The 21,560-nt window shown below is 46.3% G+C and overlaps 1 protein-coding gene across 1 annotated transcript; it reads left to right on the plus strand.

Annotated features, from left to right (window-relative positions):
- The first annotated feature begins 429 nt into the window (after positions 1 to 429).
- Positions 430 to 1,158, plus strand: LOC110603228 (protein BCAP-like). Its single transcript, XM_021740930.1, has one exon. The coding sequence runs from the start codon at positions 430 to 432 to the stop codon at positions 1,156 to 1,158; it is 729 nt and encodes a 242-aa protein (XP_021596622.1).
- Positions 1,159 to 21,560: the final 20,402 nt, after the last annotated feature.

A 21,560-nucleotide genomic window follows, 5' to 3' on the forward strand; every position in this document is an offset into this window, starting at 1 on the left:
CTCCCTCTGACGCTCATGTCCCAGTTCCTAAGAAATCCCGGGCCTCCAGACGTACTGCCCTAGCTCTGCCTCCGCTCGAGAAGAAGAAGACTCCGGTGGTGCCTCTGTTGTCTGCCCCAGATAACGATATTTTGAATGCAGAGAACATTACCCATCAGTCCCTGGCGAGCGTGGTCGCAGAAATAATCCGGGAGCGGATGTTTGGGGGGGTCGTGGAGGCTTCGAATGCTCGCCTGCTGGCTCTCACTGGCCTCTTGGCCAGCTCTACTCAAGAGTAGGTGGCCTTCCGGGCTCAGTCCAGAGAGCAGCTTGGGGATACTGCCAGGGAGATGCTCTTGATGGTAATTCACGCTTGTTCCTTTTCTGTTTTTAATTTACTTTTACCTTTCTTTACCTTCTGACTTCATTTATTTTCTCTTTTGATAGGCAATGGGCATTTTCATGGAGATAGATGCCCGGGATCGCGCTCTCAGGGACTCCGTGGACCGCCGTATCGAGGAGGCGCGTCTCGAGGAGAACTTGTCGGCGACTAGCGATGCCTGGAGCAATCTTGCAGCTGCACAAGAGCACTCCAAGTCCCTCCAGGTGGAGCTATCTACTACGTTGGAGGCCCTCAGGAGGGCTGATGGGAGGGCAGCTACAGCTGAGATTAGTCGAGATGAAGCATTGAAGCAGCTGTCCTCCCTAGAGGAGGTCCGGAAGGAGAGGGATGAGGCCACGAGCCAGAAGGAGGGGGTCCAGCATCAATGCGAGGCCTTGAAGGCAGATTTGGAGGTAGCCCAGGCTCGTTGTGAGGTTGTAGCAGCCCAAAGGGACGAATCCCTAGCTCGGACAGTAGTTCTCGAGCAGGAGCTAGCCAAGCGTGCTGATAGCTTTAAAGACCTGACTTTGGAAGTTCAGGCATCCAAACTTCAAAATCAGTACCTCAGCCAAGAAGTCGAGGCTCTGAAGAAGAGGTGTGCAGGCCTGCTCGAGGACGCTAAACTTGCTGAAGACAGGGTCCAGCTGGAGTGCGAGGAGCGCTTAAGGGAGTATAGGGAGTCAGCCGAGCTGAAGGGAGAGATTGAACAGGCCTGTGAAGCTCATCTCCAGAGTTATAAGGACTCTTCTGAGCTGAAGGCTAAGATAGCTGAGGCCTGTGAGGAGCGACTTGCGTAATTTAGAGCCTTTGGCGAAATGAAGACGGCGATATGGAATAAGAGCTTCCACATGTTTGTCTCTGGTTATAATCGAGGCTTGAGGACTGCCAGATATGCCCCTTCCACCTCGTTGGCTGAACTCCGAGCTGCTGAGGAAGACTCCAATGGTGAGGAGGTGCTTTACGGGGAGGATGACAAACCCTTACCCAAAGGAGCTCCTCGCACTACAGCTGGGCCTTCTGAAGAAGACGCCGAGCTAGGAGAGGAGGACGACGAGGCTGCCAAAGATGCTGGGCCTCAGGGGCAGGAGATTGTGCCCTTTGTGGGTACTGGGGGGTCTGAGCAAGAGGGTGCCGGGCCTCCCATAGACAGTAGTATAGGTGATAGTGTAGATAATGTAGATGTACCTAGGCATGTGAGTCCCTTAAGGACAGTTTTTCATTCAGTAGAATAGGTTGTAATTTTTATCTTTGTTTAATGAAATTTTATTTGTGTCCATACTTAATTCTCATTTTTTTCTTTTGTTTATTTTTCCTTCCCTATCAAATTACTTAATCTGTTAAAAGCCTAATTGACTTAATCCATTAAAGGCCTACTCGGCTTAACCTGTCAATATACTCAGGATGGAACTCTTAAACCATGTGCTTAATAATAATTTTTTTTTTAGCTAATCAGGGCTGAAATTTTATCAAGTGACTTTACTTCTAATTTATGAATTGTTCCAATCTTGCAGAGGCATTTCTATCTGTGAACCTTTTCTGAGCTAGAAAAAATCTTTAAGCTACATGTTCACTTAATCTCCCACATGGTTCAATCATATCAGGTCTTCACCATGAGTTCAATTTTTAACAATTGACTAAACTTCTAACTCACGAGTTTCTACAACCTCGTAAAGGCGTTCTTATTAATTTTCTATTCTGTTAACTCGTCCATATTGCGAGCTCGAACATATAACATTCGTATAACCAAAGTGAAATGGGTCATGTACCTTTTAAAGTGATGAGCAAGGCTAGCCTTTTTGTTTTTAGTTCTGTTCTGATAGGAATCGAGGCTGGAGTCTTGTCTGCTCATGCCTTAGATTTCCTCTTGGATTAGAGGAGGCTTGAAACTTTCAGTTTGCCCTTGAACTTTCTGAGTTCGGCTCTTTTCTTGCTTGGTTTTTCGGGCTCAGATTTGCATGTCTCAGGTCGGCACTTTTGGCCTCATGTTGCTTTTGTCTTTTCAGCCGGTTTAATAGTGCCGGGGGCACTTGAGGAGCCCGGTCACCTACCTCACTGAGGTCTTGCGCAAGATTCATGCACTGTGGCCTTACTGTCGCTTCGTCATCTCAGTTCGGTTTTGTGGTGCCGGGGGCACTTGGGGAGCCCGGTCACCTACCTCCCTGAGGTCCTGCGCAGGATTCAGGCACTGTGGCCCTACTGTCGCTTCGTCATCTCAGTTCGGTTTTGTGGTGCCGAGAGATCTTGGGGATCCCGATCACCTACCTCCCTGAGGTCTTGCGCAAGATTTAGGCACTGTGGCCTTACTGTCGCTTCGTCATCTCAGTTCAGTTTTGTAGAGCCGGGAGATCTTGGGGATCCTGGTCACCTACCTCCCTGAGGTCTTGGGCCTGATTCAGGCACTGTGGCCTTACTGTCGCTTCGTCATCTCAGTTCGGTTTTGTGGCACCGGGAGATCTTGGGAATCCTGGTCACCTACCTCCCTGAGGTCTTGGGCCTAATTCAGGCACAGTGGCCTTACTGTGGCTTCGTCATCTCAGTTCGGTTTTATGGCGTCGAGAGATCTTGGGGATCCTGGTCACCTACCTCCCTGAGGTCTTGGGCCTGATTCAGGCACTGTGGCCTTACTGTCGCTTCGTCATCTCAATTCGGTTTTGTGGCGCTGGGAGATCTTGGGGATCCCGGTCACCTACCTCTCTAAGGTCTTGGGCCTTTGTGCCTGTTTTATTTTTCTTTTTTATTTCTTTCAATGGAAGCAATGTAAGTTATGGCAAATGAAGAATTGGACGATAACAACGTCTATTTTATTCCCATGCTTTAAAATACAATCACTCTTTTACATTTGATAACACCTTAGGGGAAGTACCTTTTCTTATGCTGGATATTCCAAGCATGAGGCTCAGGGTTTCCCTGTAAGTCTTCGATCCGATATACCCCTGGTTTGACCACTTTGACTATTTTGAACGGGCCCTCCCAGGTCGGTGCCAGCTTTCCTACAGCCGCTCTTTTTCCCGTAGCTTCCAGATTTCTCAGGGCCAGATCTCCTACCTTCAGGCTTCTTTCTCTGACCCTTTAATTGTAATAACGAGCTGCTCTTTATTGATAAGCGGCTGTACGAACTTGAGCTTCCTCCCTGATTTCCTCTAGGGTATCCAGGTTACTTCTCAGTTTATCACTGTTAGTGTTCTCGTCATTGAACTGGACCCGATGTGTAGGGACTTGTAGCTCGATTGGGACTACGGCCTCAGTACCGAATGCGAGTGCAAAAGGCATCTCTTTGGTGGACGTCCTGGGGGTAGTTCGGAGTGCCCACATGATGCTGTTGAGCTCCTCTGCCCAATTTGCCTTTGCCCCGTTCAGCTGCTTTTTCAATCCCTGGAGGATAGCTCTGTTAGTGACCTCTGTTTGGCCGTTGGTCTGAGGATGGGCCACCGAGGAGAATTTGTGCCATATGCCCATATTCGCTGTGAATGCTTTGAAGGCACTGCTGTCAAATTGTCTGTCGTTGTCTGAGATGAGTACCCTCGGTATTCCGAACCTGTAGATGATGTTACCCATACGAAGTCTATCATCTTACGGGCTGTGATTGTGGGGATTGCCTCTGCCTCTGGCCATTTCGAGAAGTACTCCACAGCCACCACTACAAATTTCTTCTGTCCCGTGGTCTTAGGAAAAGGTCCTAGGATGTCTATTCCCCACTGTGAGAACGGCCACGGGCTGGATATGTTGGACTGAGGAGTGGCTGGGACATTGATGGCATTAGCAAACCTCTGGCATACATCGCATCTTCGGACAAACTCTTCTGCCTCCTTTTTAACAGTGGGCCAGTAATATCCTTGCCTGAATATTTTGCTTGCCAGCGTTCCTCCTCCTTCATGGGCCCCACACATTCCCCGGTGTATTTCTTCCATCACCTTTATTACCTCTTCCGGGCTTACATATCGGAGCCACGGGCTGGATTTCCCCCTTCTGTACAAGGTCTCCCTTACTGCTTGGTAATTAGCAGCTCGAGCAGCTATTTTCTTTGCTTCCTTCTTGTCTTCAGGGAGCTTTCCCTTCTCCAGGTATTCCAGGTATGGGGTCATCCAGCTTTGGCCTTGCTCCACCTGCAATATAGCGGCCGTTTTGCCAAAAGCAGGTGTGCTAACATGTTGTATGTACACCTCATCTGGGAGCTGCTCTAGCTTTTCCCTAGACAACCTGCTAAGCAAGTCCGCCTCTTCGTTCTCTTCCCGAGGTATTCTCTGGTATCTGACCATGATCCCTTTACTCTTGAGCTCGGCTTCTATGGCCTTTGCCTTTGCCAGGTAATTCTGCATAGCAGGGTCTTTGGCCTAATATGCCCCTATTATCTGATTGATCACTAGCTGGGAGTCGCTGTTTATTTCGAGATTGGTCATTCCCACCTCCATTGCCACCAGCATTCCGTTTATCAGTGCTTCGTATTCTGCTACGTTGTTAGAGGCTCTGAACTCCAGGCGCAGAGCATAGCAAACTCTGAATTCTTCGGGTCCCTTCAGCATTATTCCTACGCCACTGCCCCCAGCGCCAGATGCCCCATCTACATACAGCTTCCAATTGAATTCTCGAGGGGACTGCCCTTCTCCCTCGTTTCCTAAGGCTTCCAAAGATGACTCACCCGGTTCCATTTGCTCTTCATTGAAGGAGCACTCTGTTATGAAGTCAGCAAGGACTTGAGACTTTATGGTGGTCCGAGGTTAGTATTCCAAGCAGTAAGGGCTGATCTCGATGGACCAGGCGAGCATCCGACCTGACGTTTCCGGCCTGTGGAGGATCTTCTTCAACGGCTGGTCTATCATCACTACTCCTTGGTGGCTTTCTAGATAATCTCTGAATTTTCTGACTGTCAGCAACAGAGCGTATGCTATTTTTTCAATGTTCAGGTATCTCACCTCGGCATCTTTGAGCACCTTGCTGACGTAAAAAACTGGCTTCTGCTCGCCTCTTTCTACCCTTACCAACACAGCACTGATTGCTTGTTCCGAGGCTGACAAGTAAATCAAGAGCTCTTCTCCTTCCAACGGACTACTGAGCACATGCGGGGAGCTAAGATAGCTTTTGAGCTCTTTGAAAGCTTCTCTACAGTCCTTAGTCCATTCGAAGTTCGGAAATTTCCTTAACTTCTTGAAAAACGGCAAGCATCTCTCTACCGACCTCGACATGAAGCGGTTGAGCGCTACTACCCTTCCAGTGAGTCTCTGGACGTCCTTTACGCAAGTCGGCTCGGGCATTTTCAGGATAGCTTCCACCTTCTCTGGATTGGGCTCAATGCCTTTTTCACTCACCATATATCCCAAGAACTTTCCTCCCCTGATAAAGAAGGCACACTTTGCTGGGTTCAGCCTCATTCTGTACTGTTCCAGCACCTCGAACACCTCCCTCAGGTCAATCAAGTGCTGCTGAAAAGTCGGGCTCTTCACCACCATATCGTCCACGTAAACTTCTACATTTCTGTCGATCTAGTCTTTGAAGATTTTATTCTTCAGTCTTTGGTATGTTGCCCCGGCATTCTTCAGCCCGAAAGGTATGGCCTTATAGTAGTAGGTCCCATCTTCTGTTATGAATGAGGTCTTTTCTTCATCTGACCTGTCCATTGGAATTTGGTGGTAACCAGACATTGCATCCAAAGACGACATATAATCAAAACCAGCCGTGGAGTCTACCATTTTATTAATATCGGGAATGGGGTAACAATCTTTGGGACATACTTGATTGAGGTCTGTAAAATCTATACACATCCTATATCTGCCATTGGCTTTTTTGACTAATACAGGATTTGCTAGCCACTGTGGGTATATGACCTCTCTAATAAACCCTGCCTCCTCGAGCTTTTGTACCTCCTCCCTAGTGGCATGTTGCTTCTTCCTTCCTACCACCCTCTTCTTCTGCTTCACCGGCCTAGCCTCCGGGAGGACATTCAGCTTGTGTGTCATCACTTCAGGATCAATCCCGGGCATGTCAGAAGGCTTCCAAGCGAAGCTTGATGCGTGACCTCGGATCAGGGCCATGACTTCCATTTTCTGCTCTTCAGTGAGGCCGACGTTAAGACTGAAGACCTTATCTGTCTCTACTTCTGATAAGGGAAAGGTCTCCAACTCTCCGACCGGCTCTGTTCTAGCCTCTTTTTTCTTGTCTTGGACCTCCAGAACATCCGAGTCAAGCTTCTCTCCTGCCGAGTTTGGCTCTGATACCGTGGCCAGGTACACTGCTCTTGCCTCTTCCTAACTTCCTTTGACTACTCCTACTCCTGCTTCTGTTGGGAATTTCATAGCCAGGTATCTAATGCTGGTTACGGCCTCAAAGTCAAACAGCGCAGGTCTTTCCAATATTGCGTTGTAGCTTAGGGGGAGTTTGACTACTAGGAACACCGCATAATGAGTGCGAGTCCTTGGCGCTTCTCCTAGAGTGAGAGCCAGCTTCACTTTACTCTCCATAGGCACTAGGACTCCTCCGATCGCTTTGACTGGGGCCTGATCCCGAATCAACTGCTCTTCAGGGATTCCCATTTGCTGGAAGACCCTGTACGGCAGCAAATTCACCTTACTTCCGTCATCCACCAAGATCTTCTTAACCTGGTAGTTGTGGATGACGGCTTCAATAACAAGGGCGTCGTCATGAGGCATCTGAACACCCTGAGCATCCTCCGGAGAGAAGGTGATGGTCACTGGAGAGTGCTCAACTACCTGCATGACCTCGGCGCTGCTGCCTTCCCCGTCTCCACCTCTCTTCTTTCCTCTGCGGCTCATCCGACCTCCGATTCCTCCTACAATCATGTTGATGGTTCCACTGGAGCCATCATTCACCGGTCCTGCTCCCGTCCTCCTGGGTCTCTCCACTGTAGGGTTCGGCTGAGGCCTTTCTCCCTCCAGCTTCTTCATGAAGTTCCGCAAGTGACCCTTTTTTATCAGCCTCTCAATCTCACTGATCAACTGGTAGCAGTTATTAGTATCATTGTAACGACCCGGAAATCGGACCGCTACCGGCTCTAGGGTCCTGATCGACTTAAGGTCATCGGGACCCGTAGCAGGCCTAACATACATCCTGTATACCTGTTAAATCCCATACATGATCATACAAATACATAAAACTTTAAACTTTTTCTTTCATTTACCAAGCTTAATCTGTGCATGCACAAACTCATAATCATAAAACCCCACACTGGAGCCCTCATCAAATGCTCCAATGGGGTAACATATCATACATTAAGCTTGGTTTACATACACAACATTAAAACATTTCATTAAAAAGATCATATACCAAAAAGGGACTAACATACACTAGGGCCAAGCACAATTCTATCCTCAATACAATTCTTTACATTACATCACATTATAACATTTTACAATACATGTCCACATCTAACTATTACATAAAACATGACTTCTTTACTCTTGCTGACTTCCTGGTCTATCCCGTACCTGCAAACCTGGGGGTGAAGGGAATGGGGTGAGCTACTAGAGCCCAGTGAGCAGAATAGTAAAACATTGAATTAAAATTCATGCTTTCATGAAATGCATCACATCACAAACAAATCACCTTAAGGATGAACTTGTCACCAATAGCCCTCTACATATCCAATAGTGTCAGAACGTAGAATAGGTCCTGGTCTTTCCCTTACATAACATATCATAACATTCCAATGTGCCAGGGACGTAGAATGGGTCTTCCTGGACTTTCTCTTACATAGTGCCAGGGACGTAGAATGGGTCTTCCTGGACTTCCGTACCGTATCATCATCATATCATATCATTCCATACGAGGGCTAATGGATCATTCAATGTTCACCCACATCAACATCATATTATGCAATGCAACATATTCGTGAATTTTAATGCAAACAACCTAATATATCTCATGGCATTCGTGATGCATGAATATGCTCAAAATTTATTTATTTACTTTGCAATATAAAGAGTCATTCTACTCACCTTAGGCTAGCTCTGAAAAGACTCTGAAGCAGCTATCTCACTGCTGGGGTCCTCGGTTCCTCGGATCCGAACCTACAAAAGTGGACTCAAATGAGGGACCAAACATAGACTAACATGACTCTAAACATCTCCCCAAAAACCCCCTAAAACACCTTAAAACAATCATAGAAAACATGCAAAGAAAGGCTGAACAGGGTACTTTCGGCGGCCGAAAGTCCCTCCAGAGCCGAAACTCAGCCACTTTCGACGGCACCTTCGGCGGCCGAAAGTCCCTTTCAGAGACGAAACTCATGCATGTTCGGCGGCACCTTCGGCGGCCGAAACACCCCTCTAGAGCCGAAAGTCCAACTTTCGGGGGCAGGGTTCAGCAGCCAAAAGCTTGCCTCCACAGGCAGGTTCGGCGGCCGAAAGTCCTTCGGCTGCTGTAATACCCGGCTAGATTTCGGCATTGGAATACCTACCTTCCGGCGGAATCTCCGTTGGAATCTGGAATTCTGAAGATGCCAGAGTCTTCTAGAGGGGTAAAATATGTTTCTAAAATGTTTTTACTGATTTCATGGTTTTAAATGGAAAAAGAATTGAGTTTTGAAAAGAAAAGACCAAGGAGGCATTTGCCATGTTCGGCCGCCGAAAGTGAAGTTCGGCCGCCGAACATGGGAAGGCTTCGGGAGCGCTTTTGGCCTCTGAAAGTCTTGTTTGAACGAGCCAAGGTTCGGCCGCCGAACTTCAAGTTCGACCGCCGAACATGCATGAGTTTAAGGGGCACGTTAGGCTGCCGAAGGTCTTCGACCAGGCCACCTATAAAGAGCCCTCAGATCGAAAATGGGCGAGTTTTCTCCCCATTCTCGAGCTCAGGTGAGTTTTTGTCCTCCCTTGGCCGTTTTCATGTTTTTCTTCATTTCCTTCATGTTTTCATGAGTTTTATGGCTGTTTTGAAGAGTTTTCAAGCTTAGATCAAGTTTTGGGAACTTGGAGACCCAAGGAGTTAGTTCCTCCCATCTCCAAGTTAGAGCTCGCACAAACCCTCGATCTTCAAGAGGTAAGTGTGGATCTATGCTTTCCTTTATGTTTCATGAAGTTTTAAGTAAGTTTTAAGAGGTTTTAATGATTGAGTATGGGTAGATATGCATGTTAAGGTTTTTTTGTGGATTTTATGCCCAATGTATGCTTATGCCTGTTTATGTATGTTTATGTGATGTTATGTTGGAAGTTTAAGCTAGTCTATGCATGTGGGAGTGAGTATGCATGATGGGGAGAGAGTATATGAGGAGTTGGGTTGTTTTGATGGTTTTGGCCTATGTGGGTCATAAGCTATCTAGGTATGTTTTTTATGTTGTTTTCGGAGTTTAATCAAGTTGTTAAGCTCCTTTGTGCATGGTTAAAGGTTTATGCATGTTTTGGTAAAGTTGGGTGCTTGTTTTGGGGTGTTTGGAAGGTTTGGGAGGCTTGAATGCATAAGAAGCTGAGTTCTGCCCTTCTGGGAAGAACTCAGGTTCGGCCGCCGAAGGTAGTTTCTGTAACGACCCGAAAATCGGACCGCTACCGGCGCTAGAATCCAGATCGGCTTAAGGCCGCCGGGACCCGTAGCAAGCCTGACATGTAACCTGTAAACCTGTTCAATCCCATACATGATCAACAATCATACATAAAAATTTAAAACTTTTCTTTTTCTCATACACCAAACTCAACCTGTGCATGCACTAAACATAGCCATAATCATAAACTTGACCCCTCTGTGGGATCTCATCAATGCCCCAATGGGCGATACATCATAAGTTGAGTTGGTTAAACATAAACATCAATAGACATTTAGATCATGTATCAACAAGAGATTACAATGAACTATGGTCAAGCACACTTCTAAACCTCAATGTCATTATACATAACATAACTATTTAACTTTACATCATTTTACAATTTACCATGTCCACAATCTATCTATTACAACATAAGACTTCATTACTCTTGCTAACCTCCTGGACTACCCTGTACCTGCAAGCCTGGGGGTTAAGGGAGAGGGGTGAGCTACAAGAGCCCAGTGAGCAGAATAGTAAAACATTTAAAACGTATTATAACATGGAATGCATCACAACACAGCTAATCACATCAAGGATGAATTTGTCACCAATAGTCCCCTACATGGACCAACTGTGTCAGGGGCGTAGAATGGGCCTCACTGGTCTTTCTCTTACATAATCTAACATAACATGGTCCAACTGTGCCAGGGGCGTAGAATGGGCCTCACTGGTCTTCCGTACCGTATCATCATCATCATAGCATAGGGGGACTAATGGATCATTCAACATCCATCCACATCATCAAACATAATATGCAATGCAACATATTCGTGAGTCTAATGCAACACCCTATTATCTCATGGCATTCATGATGCGTGAATCATGCTAAAACTGATTTATTTATTTAAAAGCATAAGAGTTATTCCACTCACCTCTGGCTGAAGCTCTACTGACTCTGAAGTGACTGACTCACTGCTGGGGTCCTCGGTTCCTCGGGTCCGAACCTACACAGGTGGACTCAAATGAGGGACCAAACATACATGAACATAACTCTAAACTACTCCCCAAAAACCCCCTAAAATACCTCAAAACAATCATGCAAAAACATGCAAAGGAAGGCTGGACAGGGCAGGTTCGGCGGCACCTTCGGCGGCCGAAAGTCCCAGATAGAGACGAAAGTCTCTTTTCGGGGGCAACTTCGGCAGCCGAAAGGCCTGCCTCCCAAGCCATGTTCGGCGGCCGAAAGTTCCTTCGGTTGCCGAACCTGGTTTCTGCCAAAGGGCAGAAACTTGGCTCCCTTTGCACAAAATCTTCTCCCTTCCAATCCAACATGCATATAACTCACCAAATCATGCAAATATACATACATTGGCTCCTAGGGGTTTCAAACTACCTAAAATCCCAACTACAACACACAACAACAACACAATCCAAGCCACATTGCTCAAAACATAACATTAACTCAAAAACCTAACTATGAGCTAAACATGCATTCTACCCCATAGATCTTGCATAAAACTTACTTTAAACATAAAATGAGCTTAAGATCGGCTCTTACCTCTTGAAGATCGAGAGGGAGACGGCCTAAACTCGGAGGTGGGAGATTTTGAGTTCTTGAACCTCAAAGCTCCAAAACTTGCTCAAATCTCTTCAAAACGACATAAACCTTGTTAAAACATGAAGGATTGAAGGAAAATTATAAAAAATGAACCATGGAGGAGCAAGAACTCACCGTGGTCGAAAATGGGGAGAAAACTCACCCGTTTCGGCCATGGAGCTCTTATATAGGGGCTGGCCAGTTCACGTTCGGGGGCCGAACGTGCCCCCACATCTCATGCATGTTCGGCTGCCGAACATGAGGTTCGGCGGCCGAACCTGGTTTCTTTCAAACAAAACTTTCGGAGGACAAAAGTGCTCCCAAAACCTATCCACGTTCGGCGGCCGAACATGACTTTCGGCGGCCGAACCTGGTAAAGGTTCCATGGTCTTTTTCATTTAAAAACTCAAATTCTTTCTTACTTAAAAATCATTAAAACATGAAAATATTTGTGAAAACATGATTTTACCCTTCTAGAGGTCTTCGACATTCGAGATTCCACCGGACGGTAGGAATTCCGATACCGGAGTCTAGTCGGGTATTACAGTTTCGGCCGCCGAACCTGCCCTTGGATGCATGGATTGGCCGCCTAACCTTGCCCCCGAAAGTTGAGTTTTGGCTTGAAAGCAGACTTTCGGCCACCGAAGGAAGGTTCGGCCGCCGAAAGTGCCTGACTTTCGTCTTTGGAGTGGGACTTTCGGCAGCCGAAGGTGCCGCCGAAAGTGCCCGAGTTTCGTCTCGGGAGAGAGGGTTCGGCCGCTGAAGGTGCCGCCGAAAGTGCCCTGTCCAGCCTTTTCATGGGTGTTTTTTATGCATGTTTAAGTGATGTTTTAGGGGGTTTTTGGGTAGTTGTTTATGAGTTGTTTAGAATGTGTTTGGCACCTCATTCGAGTCCACCTGTGTAGGATCGGACCCGAGGGACCGAGGAGGCCATCAGTAGGGGTGAGCAGTATTCGGTTCAAACCGAAAAAACCGACCGAACCGAACCGATTTAAAAATTTAGTTCGGTTTTTTATATATTTCGGTTCGGTTCGGTTTTTAATTTCAAAAATTTCGGTGATTTCGGTTCGGTTCGGTTTTGATCAGAAAAAAATCGAAAAAACCGAACCGAACCGATTAGTAATAATAATATGTTTTATCAATAATATAGAGAAATTAAATCATATTAAAATTAAAATATTTTAATTAAATTTTAAAATACTAAAAATAAAGTGTAAAAAATAAAAAAATTATTAAAATTCGAAACCGATCAAACCGAACTGAATCGAACCGAATCAGACCGATTCGATTCAATTCAGTTTCTGACCAAAATCGGTTTGGTTCGGCTTTTATAAACACTGAAATTTCGGTTTTCGGTTTATTCGGTTCGGTTCGGTTTTGAACCGAACCGACCGAATGCTCACCCCTAGCCATCAGTGTTAGCAGTTGCAGAGTCAGTTCAGTGTCTGTCAAAGGTGAGTAGAACTAACTTAATCTTTTATATTACGAAATCAAATGCCTAAAGCATATTCATGCATCATGTTTATATGTAATAGGTTGATTGCACTAGTTACACGAATATGACGCATTGCATAATATGATGTATATGATGATGTGGAGGGACCAAGGCGACCCCAATAGTCCTAGAGCTGTTGTAAGACCTGGCCGGGCCGGGCATACAGATGATGTAAGACCTGGCCGGGCCAGGCATCTAGATGTTGTAAGACCTGGCCGCGCCAGGCATACGGAGGTTGTAAGACCTGGCCGGGCCAGGCATACTGACACTGGAGGAATTTTTGGTGGTCATGTCCATCCTTGATGTGAAATGTTTGTACTGTGACGCATTTCATGAAAGCATGTAATTAATGAACTGTTTTCTTTATTTCTACTCACTGGGCTTTTTAGCTCACCCCTCTCCCCTAACCCCAGTGTTGCAGGTTTGAGGAAGATTGGGAAGTCTCAAGAGTTAAGGTTATGCTTATGTAATAGTATTAGATTAGTATTTTTAGTGTGGACATGTATTGTAAATTGATATAATGATTTGTAAGAGAATGTAATGTAAAGTAAAGTAGAATTATGTTTATGTATTAGTACTGTGCTTGGCCCTAAGACTTAGTTAGTCCCTGTTTAGTACATGATGTATGTTATGTCAGGTGTTGAGTTGTGTTGAAACTAAACTTGTGACATGTGTTGTTTACCATGCTAGGGTGATGAGGACTCTAGTGGAGGTTTTATGATTATGGTTTTTGATGTATGTACAAGTTAGGTTCTTGTTCTTTGGATGTAATCCCAGCTTGATGTATGTTATGTTGACTCAGCTAGAGTTTCGATGAGGGCTCTAGTAGGGGGTTCTTTATGTTTCCAGTTATGTTGCATACAGATCAAGCTCGGTCGATACATCATATGTTTAAGTTTTTATGTTAAAGTTTTGATCATGTATGGGATTTGACCAGGTGATAGGAGGTATGTTTGGCTTGCTACGGGTCCCGGCGGCCTTAAGCCGATCTGGATCCTAGAGCCGGTAGCGGTTCGGGCCGTTATAGAGGGGTATCGGTTTTCGGGTCGTTACAGAGTGGTATCAGAGCATAGGGCCTCATCAGTACGGTGTGTTGAGCAAAGATGCTCAAGGATTAGAGATATCCCACATCGGAAAGAGGTTGGTTTAGATGTCATAGAAGGGCAAGCACAATAGGCAGAAATCATTTCCACTAGGATAGGATGTGGAGTCCTGTCTTGTATGATAATGATGTGGAATGCCATGATGTTATGTATGTTATGTTATGTATGCTATGTATGTTGTAAGTTCATGTGTTTTCATATGAACCGTATGATGCTAATGATAGTTTGTATGCTTGTGTGTTGTTCTTCAGAGGAGCCAGAATACGAGGTGCTCGTCGATCTGTGGAATCGACTGGAGTTCCATCTGAAAGGGAAGGTATGGACGCCTTTCCCCCTACTCTGCCTAGAGCGCAGTCGTGGGGAGTCAGCAGATGGGGACCATCAAGGGACCCTGGAAGGTCTTTTGATATAAGCAGAGAAGGAATGGCTCCAAGGAGGATGTCAGCTAGTATGAGGGAAGTAGAGTTGGATGTGCAGAGAAGGGGTGTCAGTTTGGGAATCAGAGTGCCAGAAGAAGGTATGAGAGATTCTCGGGAGGATGCTCAGACTCAGGATTCCAGAATCTCAGGTTCAGGAGGAATTGATCCCTCCACACTGAGTACAGCCGCCACAAGAGGAGTAAAGTGGGGCAGAACCCTGAGGGGGAAGAGGAAGAAATTCTAGAAGAATTTGAAGGCTAGTCTGGGATTAGGTGGTGGTTCGAGCTCTAGCTCAGGCAGTTCAAGATGCTTGAGGTGCGGTAGGCCGCACAAGGGAGTCTGTCTCGCGGGGACGACAGCATGTTTCAGATGCGGTCAGGAAGGGCACATGGTTTGTGAGTGTCCCATTGCGCCCTGGATGGTTCGGTCCCAGCAAGCAGCTTCAGGTAGAGCGGCTCAGCCAGTAGCTCCAGCTGTGGCTTAGGTTAGTGGTCGAGGCAGAGGAAGAGGGTCAGCCTTTTCTTCTGAAGGTTCCCGTGGAGAAGGTCCGTCAGCTCTAGCTCGGATCTTCACCCAAGCTCAGCAGGAGGTAGACACATCGAACACAGTGGTGCCAGGTATGCTCACTTTTGAATGTTCTGATGTGTATGTTTTGTGAACCCTGGAGTTTCTCTTTCTTTAGTTGCTCTAGGAGCCTTTGAGAGGTTTGATGTCAGCCTGTCAGGTTCATAGGGTACGTAGGAGGGGTTGTCAGAGGGTTTCGAGCTCTTGCTGAGAGTTTAGTAGTCAGGTCGGGAACCAGCCTCAGTGCCAGTCGTAAAGAGAGGTAGTAGTCAGAGTAGTGGCGAGACTTGGTAGACAAGGGTTTTATCCGACCTAGTACCTCACCCTGGATTGCTCCAGTATGGTTGTGGGAAACGAAGGATGAATCCTTGAGACTTTATAACGACTGTAAGCAGTTGACCAAGGTCACTACCAAGGGCAGGTATTCCCATGCAGGATGGATGATCTATTGGGATAGCTAGTAGGAGCTGTTTGTTTTCCAAGATAGACCTGATATCTGGGTACTACCTGTGAGAGTTAGAGTTAGTTTCGGGTTAGCAGTGAGAAGAAGTCAGTTGAGTAAAGGTGAAGAGAGAAGAGAAAGGATCAGAGAAGCGCAGCGGATGCGTGTTGAGTTTCAGGAGAAGGTTGGGTATTGCTAAGGTGTCTCTTTGGGAAGGGTGATTCTGTATGGAGAAAATCCATTTGGATTTCCATGTTCCTATGTTATGGAAGTTCGTGTCAGGTCCTAGTAGGGTTCTTAAAGAACCAGAGGTGGAGATCTTGGAGGTCTCACCTATGTTGAGTAGCTAGTGCGGATCATGGACACACAAGTCAAGAAGTTGAGGAACAAGGAATCCTGATGGTGTAAGTCCTTTGGAATCACCACAGTATGGAAAGGTGTGTTTGGAAGACCCGGGAGTTCTTACTCCAGCAATGCCTGTGTTTCTCTTTTAGGAGAGAGGTTTTAGGTTTTGCTTGCTTGTTGGCTTGCTTGTTTATGTATGCTTGATGCTATGGTTTCTGATTGCCTGTTTGTTTGTGGAACATTCGGGGACGAATGTTCTTAAAGGGGGGAAGAATGTAATACCCGGCTAGATTCCAGCATCGGAATCCCTACCTTCCGGCGGAATCTCCATTGGAATCTGGAATTCTGAAGATGCCAGAGTCTTCTAGAGGGGTAAAATGTGTTTCTAAAATTTTTTACTGATTTCATGGTTTTAAATGGAAAAAGAATTGAGTTTTGAAAAGAAAAGACCAAGGAGGCATTTGCCAGGTTCGGCCGCCGAAAGTGAAGTTCGGCCGCCGAACATGGGAAGGCTTCGGGAGCGCTTTTGGCCTCCGAAAGTCTTGTTTGAACGAGCCAAGGTTCGACCACCGAACCTCAAGTTCGGCCGCCGAACATGCATGAGTTTAAGGGGCACGTTAGGTTGCCGAAGGTCTTCGACCAGGCCACCTATAAAGAGCCCTCAGATCGGAAATGGGAGAGTTTTCTCCCCATTCTCGAGCTCAAGTGAGTTTTTGTCCTCCCTTGGCCGTTTTCATGTTTTTCTTCATTTCCTTCATGTTTTCATGAGTTTTATGGCTGTTTTGAAGAGTTTTCAAGCTTAGATCAAGTTTTGGGAACTTGGAGACCCAAGGAGTTAGTTCCTCCCATCTCCAAGTTAGAGCTCGCACAAACCCTCGATCTTCAAGAGGTAAGTGTGGATCTATGCTTTCCTTTATGTTTCATGAAGTTTTAAGTAAGTTTTAAGAGGTTTTAATGATTGAGTATGGGTAGATATGCATGTTAAGGTTTTTTTGTGGATTTTATGCCCAATGTATGCTTATGCCTGTTTATGTATGTTTATGTGATGTTATGTTGGAAGTTTAAGCTAGTCTATGCATGTGGGAGTGAGTATGCATGATGGGGAGAGAGTATATGAGGAGTTGGGTTGTTTTGATGGTTTTGGCCTATGTGGGTCATAAGCTATCTAGGTATGTTTTTTATGTTGTTTTCGGAGTTTAATCAAGTTGTTAAGCTCCTTTGTGTATGGTTAAAGGTTTATGCATATTTTGGTAAAGTTGGGTGCTTGTTTTGGGGTGTTTGGAAGGTTTGGGAGGCTTGAATGCATGAGAAGCTGAGTTCTGCCCTTTTGGGAAGAACTCAGGTTCGGCCGCCGAAGGTAGTTTCGGCCGCCGAACCTGCCCTTGGATGCATGGATTGGCCGCCTAACCTTGCCCCCGAAAGTTGAGTTTTGGCTTGAAAGCAGACTTTCGGCCGTCGAAGGAAGGTTCGGCCGCCGAAAGTGCCTGACTTTCGTCTCTGGAGTGGGAATTTCGGCCGCCGAAGGTGCCGCCGAAAGTGCCCGAGTTTTGTCTCTGGAGAGAGGGTTCGGCCGCCGAAGGTGCCGCCGAAAGTGCCCTGTCCAGCCTTTTCATTGGTTTTTTCTATGCATGTTTAAGTGATATTTTAGGGGATTTTTGGGTACTTGTTTATGAGTTGTTTAGAATGTGTTTGGCACCTCATTCGAGTCCACCTGGGTAGGATCGGACCCGAGGGACCGAGGAGGCCATCAGTGTTAGCAGTTGCAGAGTCAGTTCAGCATCTGCCAGAGGTGAGTAGAACTAACTTAATCTTTTATATTACGAAATCAAATGCCTAAAGCATATTCATGCATCATGTTTATATGTAATAGGTTGATTGCACTAGTTACACGAATATGACGCATTGCATAATATGATGTATATGATGATGTGGAGGGACCAAGGCGACCCCAATAGTCCTAGAGCTGTTGTAAGACCTGGCCGAGCTGGGCATACAGATGATGTAAGACCTGGCCGGGCCAGGCATCCAGATGTTGTAAGACCTGGCCGGGCCAGGCATACGGAGGTTGTAAGACCTGGCCGGGCCAGGCATACTGACACTGGAGGAATTTTTGGTGGTCATGTCCATCCTTGATGTGAAATGTTTGTGCTGTGACGCATTTCATGAAAGCATGTAATTAATGAATTGTTTTCTTCTACTCACTGGGCTTTTTAGCTCACCCCTCTCCCCTAACCCCAGTGTTGCAGGTTTGAGGAAGATTGGGAAGTCTCAAGAGTTAAGGTTATGCTTATGTAATAGTATTAGATTAGTATTTTTAGTGTGGACATGTATTGTAAATTGATATAATGATTTGTAAGAGAATGTAATGTAAAGTAAAGTAGAATTATGTTTATATATTAGTACTGTGCTTGGCCCTAAGACTTGGTTAGTCCCTGTTTAGTACATGATGTATGTTATGTCAGGTGTTGAGTTGTGTTGGAACTAAACTTGTGACATGTGTTGTTTACCATGCTAGGGTGATGAGGACTCTAGTGGAGGTTTTATGATTATGGTTTTTGATGCATGTACAAGTTAGGTTCTTATTCTTTGGATGTAATCCCAGCTTGATGTATGTTATGTTGACCCAGCTAGAGTTTCGATGAGGGCTCTAGTAGGGGGTTCTTTATGTTTTCAGTTATGTTGCATACAGATCAAGCTCGGTCGATACATCATATGTTTAAGTTTTTATGTTAAAGTTTTGATCATGTATGGGATTTGATCAGGTGATAGGAGGTATGTTTGGCTTGCTACGGGTCCCGGCGGCCTTAAGCCGATCTGGATCCTAGCGCCGGTGGCGGTTCGAGCCGTTACAGAGGGGTATCGATTTCCAGGTCGTTACAGCTGCCGAACCTGAGTTCTTCCAAAGTGGCAGAACTCAGCCTCCTCATACACATTTTGCCTCCCAAAACTTTCAAACATGCACTCAGTTATTCTACAACATGCATACCCAAGCAAACCAGCATATAGGGGTCTCAAACTACCCTCAACCCCAACACAAACATATATAGCAATTCATACAACATATATTATCCATAAACTCAATATTAACCCTAACAACAATAAACTAACCTAAACATGCATTTCTACCTCATAAACCTTCATAAAACTTGTTTAAATCATCGAGTGAGCTAAAGATCTACTCTTACCTCTTGAAGATCGAGAGGGGAGGTGACCTAAACTTGGAGAAATGGAGGAAGAGAACTCCGGGGTCTCCAAGCTTCAAATCTTGATCTTAGCTCCAAAAATCTTCAAAACCAAGTTAAAACTCGTTAAAACTTGAAAGATTTGAGGAAAATCCTCAAAACCAACCATGGGAGGGCATGGACTCACCATTGACTGAAAATAGGGGAGAAAACTCGTCCATTTTCGGCCATGGGACCTTTTATAGGTGGCTAGCCAGACCACCTTCGGAAGCCAAAGGTGACTCCAAAACTCTACCATGTTCGGCGGCCGAACCTGGATTTCTTCCCTTGGTCTTTTTCATTCAAAACTCATTTTCTTTCTTACTTAAAACCATAAAATACATGAAAATATTTTATAAAAACATGATTTTACCCTTCTAGAGGTTTCCGACATCCGAGATTCCACCGGATGGTAGGAATTCCGATACCGAAGTCTAGCCGGGTATTACAGTCATGGCCGTGCGTACGATGATAATGACGGTATTTGTCAGGATCTCGCTGGTTTGCTTCTGCTCTCATGGGCTTGGGCCATTGTAGGAACTCCTTGTCCTGAACTGCCATGAGCACCTCGGCTCTAGAGGCGTTGAGTGGAGTCAGGTTCTCTGGAATCCACGGAGGGAATGTTCTTTGTTCTGGGACCCGAGGGGAGAAAGGTCTCTGGTCCCTGCAGTCCCAGGGCTGTTTGTATGGCTCAGGTCTTTTACTTGGCTTTTTATCATGCCTCTCCGGCCTCCTTTCTTCCGGGGCTTTTCCCCTGTCTACCGCCCCTTTGGCGAATCTGCTCGTCACCAAGGCATCATCCTGCCTTATATACTTCTCTGCCCTCTTCATCAGCTCTGCCAGTGAGGTGGGAGGCTTCTTGCTTAACGAGCCAAAGAATTCTGGCGAGGTCATCCCCTTCTGCATAGCCTCCATCGCTCTGCCCTCATCTAGCTCAGGGATCTGTAAGGCCTCCGTATTGAAACGGGCGACATACTCCCTCAGTGATTCATCTCTTCTTTGCCTGATCGTCTCCAGGTAATTGGTCTTCCTGTCAGCTGGTACTCCGGCTATGAACCTGCTGATGAAGGCGTTGGCCAAATCTCCAAAGCTTCTGATACTTCCTGCCTCCAGACTGTTAAACCACACCCGTGCTGGCCATGTGAGCATAGTGGGGAATACCTTGCACATCAAGGCATCCGATAGAGTCTGCAGCTCCATAAAGGTCTTGTAGTTGAGGACGTGCTCCCTTGGGTTTCCCGCTCCGTCGTAAGCTGTCATGGGTGGCATCATAAACTTCTTGGGTACAGTCTCCTGCTGCACCCATTTCGAGAAGGGTGAAGAGGTAGGCAAGAGAGCTTGGTTGGGGTCCTTCGCCCCCAGCTCGGCCAAGAGCTGCTCCCTCATTCTTTGCAATTTCTGATCCACACTTTCTTCCTCTTCTTGCCTGGGCCTCTTCTCCAGGCGACATTCCTCCTCCCATGCTTCACTTCCCATTCTTCTGGTTGTTCCGGCTGAATAACTATCGGCCTCGTCATTTTCTATCAACTCCCTCACCCTTCTTCCATGAACTCTAGCCTCTGGTTCTTCTTCTTCCCCGGCCCTTCTCCTTTCTCCAGTTTCTCTGCTGTTTGCTTGGGGGTGGTTAAAGGTAGGCTGGGGTTCATTGGTTCGAGGTTCTTCTACCACCGGCAACACATTCACTAGGGTGCTCAGGCCCCTCTGTTGCATCATCTACCCCAGTCAGTGGGCAGTGTTTTGTAGTTGAAGGGCTATGGTTTGAAGGTCTTGGTTGGATAGGGCACTTTCGGGTACATTCCCTGCCAAGCTCGGCGAGAGATTGGTGGTTAGTTGTTGGGAGTTGTAGGGCTGGAGAAAGAGAACTGTTGGCCCTCCTGAGTAGAGCTCAGGTCATTGGGAGTGTTAGGAATGTTGTTTTCGTTATGGTTGGCCATCGTGGATCTCAGTGGGTATTGTAAGAGTGGAACTTCGGCGATGAAAAGATCTCCTTCGATTCCCACAGATGGCGCCAATTGGTAATCTGAGATCTAGAAAATAGAGTTTTACAAGGGTTGTCTAAGCTTAATCCGAGCGGAGAATGTTTCTCTCCTTTTATTATTTTCCTTTATCTGTCAGTGACGTGTCATGGCCTTGGTTCCATTGGGCCACCTGTCTCTGCCATACTGATATGGTTGTACGAGAGTATCAGATCTCTGCTTCATGCGTAACGACCATTTAATTCTCCCTTGGCACGCATGCAGATGGACCCACCAGGCGAACGGGCTGGCCACCTTCTTTCCTCCGGGCTGGGCAGGAAGATGAGATCAGGACTGAGCCCATAGGAGATCTGATCTTAGGGCCGAAAGGACTGAGCCGGCCTGATTGAGAGATCTAGATGGAGCCCGGTCTCAATGATGAGCGGGCTGGAGCTAGTTCGTTTAGGAGGCTTAGAAGCCTTCATGGGTCTGGCCTTAAACCGGGTGGAGAAATCCAACGGTCATCACTAACTAATAAGAAAACTGATGAACTCAGTAGCTCATCATCATTTCCTTTGAAATCCAGCTCCCAAAT

The sequence above is a fragment of the Manihot esculenta genome, chromosome 16 (genome assembly GCF_001659605.2).
Source record: "Manihot esculenta cultivar AM560-2 chromosome 16, M.esculenta_v8, whole genome shotgun sequence".
Lineage (NCBI taxonomy): Eukaryota > Viridiplantae > Streptophyta > Magnoliopsida > Malpighiales > Euphorbiaceae > Manihot > Manihot esculenta.